This window comes from Mesoplodon densirostris, chromosome 4, assembly GCF_025265405.1.
Source record: "Mesoplodon densirostris isolate mMesDen1 chromosome 4, mMesDen1 primary haplotype, whole genome shotgun sequence".
In the NCBI taxonomy this organism is placed as follows: Eukaryota; Metazoa; Chordata; class Mammalia; order Artiodactyla; family Ziphiidae; genus Mesoplodon; species Mesoplodon densirostris.
This window is the reverse complement of record NC_082664.1, coordinates 87,370,547-87,376,546: the sequence shown is the minus strand read 5'-3', so window position 1 is coordinate 87,376,546 and position 6,000 is coordinate 87,370,547. Positions and strand designations below refer to the sequence as shown.

Below are 6,000 nucleotides of genomic sequence, written 5' to 3'. Positions count from 1 at the left end.
ATAATCCTTAATGCTAAGTGACTTAATTGGGGGTAGAGGGTGCGAATTCTGCTACCTTTTAGCACAAACAGAAAAATGACACTTTACATACATCTCCCCCCCACCCCCCAAACACGACTGTAGTCAGTCAGACTGGGAGTCTGGCTGCTGCTTGATTTCTGATAGGGCTGTTTAGGCCAGAGGCAGTCCCCACTGGAGAACCACAGCCTCAGAAAAGAGAGTCGTGAAATGGGGAGGGGGATGCTGGAGTGTCCCCAACTAGAGAGGATGCTGGATCACTCAGAGCCCACACACAGAGAAACAGAAAGATGCACATTTTGAATGTATATTTTAAAACACTTGTAAACAAACACAAAGAGGGTTTGTTTTTTGTTTATATTTTTGCATTTTTGTTTTTACTGTGGAGCTGTGATGCATTGTCTTTAAGCTGCCAGAAACGGCACCTATCAAACCAAAGAAAGGGCTGAAAATGAGAGGCAGACTAGATTATTGAATTCCCTTCTGGCCTGTGGCCCCTCCATCAGCGCTGAACACCAGGTTAGGGATTTATTTTCAGGGCTCAGAAGAGAGATCTGGGGGTGTCAGCCAAGAGCCAGGGACTCCACCGGGGGCCTAGATGGTCTCAGCCACGTGACCCTCAGCCCTTGCTCCCTCTTCCCTCCCCACTGACATATTGAGTGTCTCGCTTTTAAAAATAGCCCTGAGCAATGAGGAGCCTGCATCCGAGCTCAGAAATGCAGGCCTCCCCTGAGGAGAGCTGCTCCAGGTGAATGTAATTGTAGCTTGCTGCTGACTTCCTACGCAGCGCAAGAACATTCTCTCCACCAAAGTCGGCCCAGATTGGCTGATGTATTCACAGAGATGTGGGACTCTTTTAGCTAAGCACTGACTTCCTTCACGTCTTTAATAATTCATCAGGCTCATTTATCTTCAGGAGGAATCCGATGACATTGCTTTTGCTGTTTTGCAAAACTCCCTTGAAATTTCCCAAGGATATTCGCCATTTGCCTCGCTGTTAAGGACCAGCCCAGTACCAAACGGCCTGTTCTAAGCCCCAGAGAGGTGGACGTGGCTGGAATGACTCTCCAGACCTCAGAAGGCCGCCCTGGCTCAGGAACTGATGTGTTTGTCCTGCAGAGCCTACAAGGGGATGAAGAAGGCAGCACAGCAGGAAGGAGTGTCAGTGAGTCGGAGCAGACACAGGTCCTGGAAACTCCCCACCTCCCACCTCTACTTCCCATGGCTCCTGGGGGCTCTCAGGTATGTCTGCATTTCTGGGGAGTGCTCCTGGCCCCTTAAATTTTACCCCCGCTTTCCTGACTGTAAGTAAGATCACCTGCATTGCTGCAGACTTAAGAGGTTGTGTTTTTGTTAATTTCTTTCTTTCCCAGATGCGTCCCTTTGGCCCCGCCCCATCACCTACCTGTCCTTACCTGTCTCTGTGCCCCAAAGAGTTGTTAACTCTGACAGTGATGACCTTTTACTGCGTGCACTCTGTGTGCTTGGGAGGGATTAGTGCTGATGATGAAACAGGCTCAGTGGGGTTAAGGTCGCACAGCTAAGTTGATAGGAGAGCTGAGATGGCAGGTGTTTCTATTGATACGATACTGAGAAGAAGGGTCAGGATCCTGCAGGTGAATGACTTAACAGACCACCTGGCACACAACAGATTCTAAGCCTGTGCCATCTAGCCTAGTGGCAGGGCAGGGTCATAACTGTACCCACACGCAGCTCTGAGGAAGTTGGAGGGAATGTACTGATTTGGCCTTCCTCACGGACCCCACCTCTGGGCCAGTGAAGAGAAAACCTTGACTAAGTCAGTCCCATCTGGTGAATTGAGTGGGCTACAAAAATTGAACCGTGGCTTTAGGCCATCATCAGTAGATCCAGATCTGCCTCCCCAGCTTCTCTGCCGGGCAGGTGTGTGAGCGTCCTGTGGGCTCCCAACAATGGGGAGGGGTCCGTGTTCTTGTGCCCCTCTGGCCGCTCTGGTCTCAGCAGCAGTGCCAGGCTGAGCTCAGCAGGGGGCAAGGCTCCGTCCATGGGCCTTGTTCACAGGAGCACTGGGTCATGGTCACTTTGCCCCATGTGGACCCCTCTGCCTCTGTCCCATTCTGTCTGGACCCTGGCTTGCTGGCTCCATCCTGGCCCTCCACCACGGGGTCACCTTGCCTGGCCCCAGTAGGTCCCACTTCATAGCTGTGGCTGTCAACCCAGTGTCCACCATCCAAGGTACCTGAGGGCAGCTGGGCAGATGACCAGTCCCCCCAAGATTCGTCCCCTTGACCAGACTGACTGCCCCATGGAAGCACCAGGGCCCCTGCTGGTGACCTCTCTCAGAGTCACAGGTGAAGAGTGGTGGCTCCTCTCCCCCTCTCTGCCCCACACCTTCCCGCCCTTCCTGTAGCCCCCTGTCCCCCAGTGGGGGAGTCCCTGTGGTCCAGTAGGCCAGGCCTGCTCTTGATGTGCTGCAGGGGGAGATGCACCAGCTACAGCCCTGCTGGGAGGTCAGGGGCCTGCACCCCCTGCCCCTCCCAGGCATCAGAGGCCTTCTGACTCAGAGGTGGCCCCTCAAAGCTGTGAGAGCCATTGAAACACAGGGGTTCGGTATCTGTAAGAGTGCCATCCTCCTTAGAGTGGTTGAGAGCGTGGGCTGTGAAATCAGACCAGGGCTTCCATAACTTTCTTTGTCAGTTGTCAACCCTGTGACCTCAGACCAGTTCCTTAACCTCTCAGACTTCACCTCTCAGTTTCTTCACCTCTGGGGCAAAATCATGTCAGGTGAAGATAGCAGAGTGTTTGGAGCACAGGAAGCTGGAACCATGCTGACCGCTGTCGTCGTTGTTGTTGTGACGTTACAATTCTTTCTCCCCTCTGCCCTGTCATCCCCATGCCTGACATGGTTCAGGAATGAGGCTGTGCCCTCGTCTTGTTTCAGCTGCTTGAGGGAAGAGCAGGAAGGCCACAGGGCTGGGACAGAGGCAACCACACAAAGACACTGTGCTTAACCTTAATATTTTCTTTTTTATGTGTGTAAAAGTAATTTCAAAAAATGTCTGGAAACATAAAGGAAAAACCCACTGTAATCACATTAACTCAATACAATAACTATTCCCTTTCAGTCTTTTTTCTCCTTAGGTAATGTTGATATAGTTGTGCTTATAGTACTTATACCAGATCTATGTCCAGGTTTTTTGTCTTAACCTAAAATTACAGCCGTGAATGTTTTCTTGGTTGATACTTAAACTTCATAATTGTCACCTCAATGGCAGAATAATATTCCATTGTGTGCCTGGACTATAATTTGTTACGATTTATGGTGAAATGTCAGAGTTTATAGGTGCTTTATTTATTTATTTATTTTTGCGGTACGCGGGCCTCTCATTGTTGTGGCCTCTCCCGTCGCGGAGCACAGGCTCCGGATGTGCAGGCTCAGCGGCCATGGCTCACGGGCCCAGCCGCTCCGCAGCATGTGGGATCTTCCCGGACCAGGGCACGAACCCGTGTCCCCCACATCGGCAGGCGGACTCCCAACCACTGCGCCACCAGGGAAGCCCTAGGTGCTTTATTTTTGCAAATTTCCATGGAATTTCTCAGAAGCTTGTCAATTGGTTCTTCCCTAAGACCAGTATGAAATACCTGAACAAGATAAGAAGAATCACAGTCAGCTCTGCAAGAGGGGGTGTAATATTAGGGAATGTATGTATGTGGGGGGAACGTGTATGATTGGGGAGGATGTGTCTGCATTCGGTGACAGAGGAATCCTCCATATGGCAAATTTTGAGGGACCCACAAGGACCCACAGGGACCCACCAATCTTCAAATAGTTTCTCATCTGCCCTCCATTTTGGTCCTTGAAGGGTTTCCCTCCAGGACCACCCTGTAGATTACGTCTTCATCTTTCTAGGGCCCCGTGGAGGTTGGCATTACTGGGTAGCATATCGTCATCCAGCAATACTTCAGCAAAAATGAGTTTATCAGATTAGTTTTCAGAGTTACCATTTCCTGCACTGTATTCTTAGGCAACTCTTCCTGTGGCTTGTTACATGTCTTCCATCTCAGGAAGACCAGGAACCACATCTGAAGCACGTATTCATTCCTTGAACAAATATTTATCAGGGTCCCACTGTGCCCCCGGTATTATTCTAGGAGTGGAAGATAGAGCACTGAGCAGGTCAGACAGCATCCAGTTCTCTTGAAACTTACATTCTAATGGGGGAGACAAACAGTAAATAAATACATGACTGGTTCTATGTCAAAGCTACTGGAACTAAACATGTGATAGAGGGTGACTTTCAGCAGGGAGGGGACAGGAGGTAGGATGGTGACATCGGAACCAAGATCTGAACCATAAGAAGACCGGTGGGAAAATGTTCCACAGAGAGCAAATTCTAAGTGCAAAGACCCTGAGGTGGGCACAAGGCTGGTCTGTTCTGGAAACAGAGAGAAGACCACTGTGTCTGGAGAGCAGAGAGCAGGGGAAGAGAGGAAGTAGTCAGAGCCTTATGCTGACCCAGTGCAGCAGGAGGCAGCTTTGGGGTTGTTCTGAGGCATCAGGCGGGAGCCACTGGAAGCTTCTAATCTGAGGGTGGACTTTATCTGATTTATGTTTTACACCGATCACTGCGGCTGGTCTGTGGAATGGACTGCCTGAGGGGAAACAGGGAGGCAAGTGAAGAGGCTCTGGATGTGGTCCAGGAGGAAATGGAGGCAGCTTAAATACAGATTCTGAACAAATTCTGGATTTTTCTGGAGGCAGAACTTCTATCTTGCTGATAGATTGGATATGGAATGAGAACACAAAGACGCCTCCTAGGTTTTTGCCTTAATAACTGGGAGGTACCCCTTAGTCAGCTAGGGAACCCCAAGGTAGGGTTCCCCAAATGGGCTGGGATGGAGGAGACTGGGGGTTTCTGTGTTGGACATTTTAAATTTGAGGTGCTTGATATATGCATATCCGAGCAGAGATGTCAAGTGGGCAGATGCACACACAAGTCTGGAACTTGGGAGATAGGTCGGGGAGATAATTGTGTTGACTACATGAAGCAGAATATAGATGGTTGTTGAAGCCATGAAGCTGGATGAGGTCTCCCAAAAATGGGAGGGGGGGGTGGCGGACAGAGGGAAGAAGCAGAAGCCTATGCCCTTTTGCTCCCCACCTTCTAGATGCCTGGTGGAGACAGAAGAGCCACCAAAGAAGACTGAGAAGGAATCGCCAATGAGGTTGGAAGAAACCAAGGAAGCCAAGAAACTTTGTCTATAAACGACGCATACTTTCATCAGAGTGGGTTGTCAGTAAGTATCTTCAGGAAGCACAAGCTTTGTGGCTGCTTGTCAGTGTCTTTGCAGCCTCTGGTGCACACCTGGAACGTTGAGTGACAGGGGGCTGCCTGGCTGACTGCGGGCCTCAGAGCCCACGCGGCTTCCCATTATCTCTGACATCAAGGCTGATACCTCTGCCTGGCTCCAGAGGCCTGACGAAATCAGACCCCACCCCAGGTGCCCACCCTATGGCCCGGCGCCCACCCTTCCCTCCTGGCAGGACTTGCCCTACTCTGTGCCGCCTACATGGTGTAAGGCAAGCTCATTCCCACCTCTTCACCTGGATTCCACTGCTTCCCTGCCTGGAATGCCCTCCCTTCCTGCTGCCTTTCCTAGCCTGGCCCACATTTCAGGCCCAGCTCAAAGCTCAGTTCCCCAGTCTCTCCCCATCTGCCCTCTACTTTTGTACTTGATGGATTTCCCTCAGGACCACCCCTGTGCATTACATCTTTTCACCTCATGTTACTGAAGCCCACTGGACATCTTCTGCCCCGCCCTCCATATCTAAACCATCATACTGTGATGGTTCTACCCCGAAATTTGTCTTTTTTTTTTTTTTTTTTTTTTTTGGCTACGTTGGGTCTTCGTTGCTGCACGTGGGCTTTCTCTAGTTGCGGCGAGCGGGGGCTACTCTTTGTTGCAGTGAGCAGGCTTCTCATTGCAGGGGCTTCTCTTGTT

The 6,000-nt window shown here is 50.6% G+C and overlaps 1 protein-coding gene across 1 annotated transcript in view; it reads left to right on the top strand.

Annotated features, from left to right (window-relative positions):
• Positions 1-1,077: 1,077 nt before the first annotated feature.
• PLA2G4E (phospholipase A2 group IVE) overlaps positions 1,078-6,000 on the top strand; it is a 60,200-nt gene continuing 55,277 nt past the window's right edge. The window contains exon 1 of the mRNA XM_060098307.1: positions 1,078-1,260. Within this exon, the coding sequence (XP_059954290.1) occupies positions 1,078-1,260 (183 nt within the window). The remainder of the gene's footprint in view (positions 1,261-6,000) is intronic.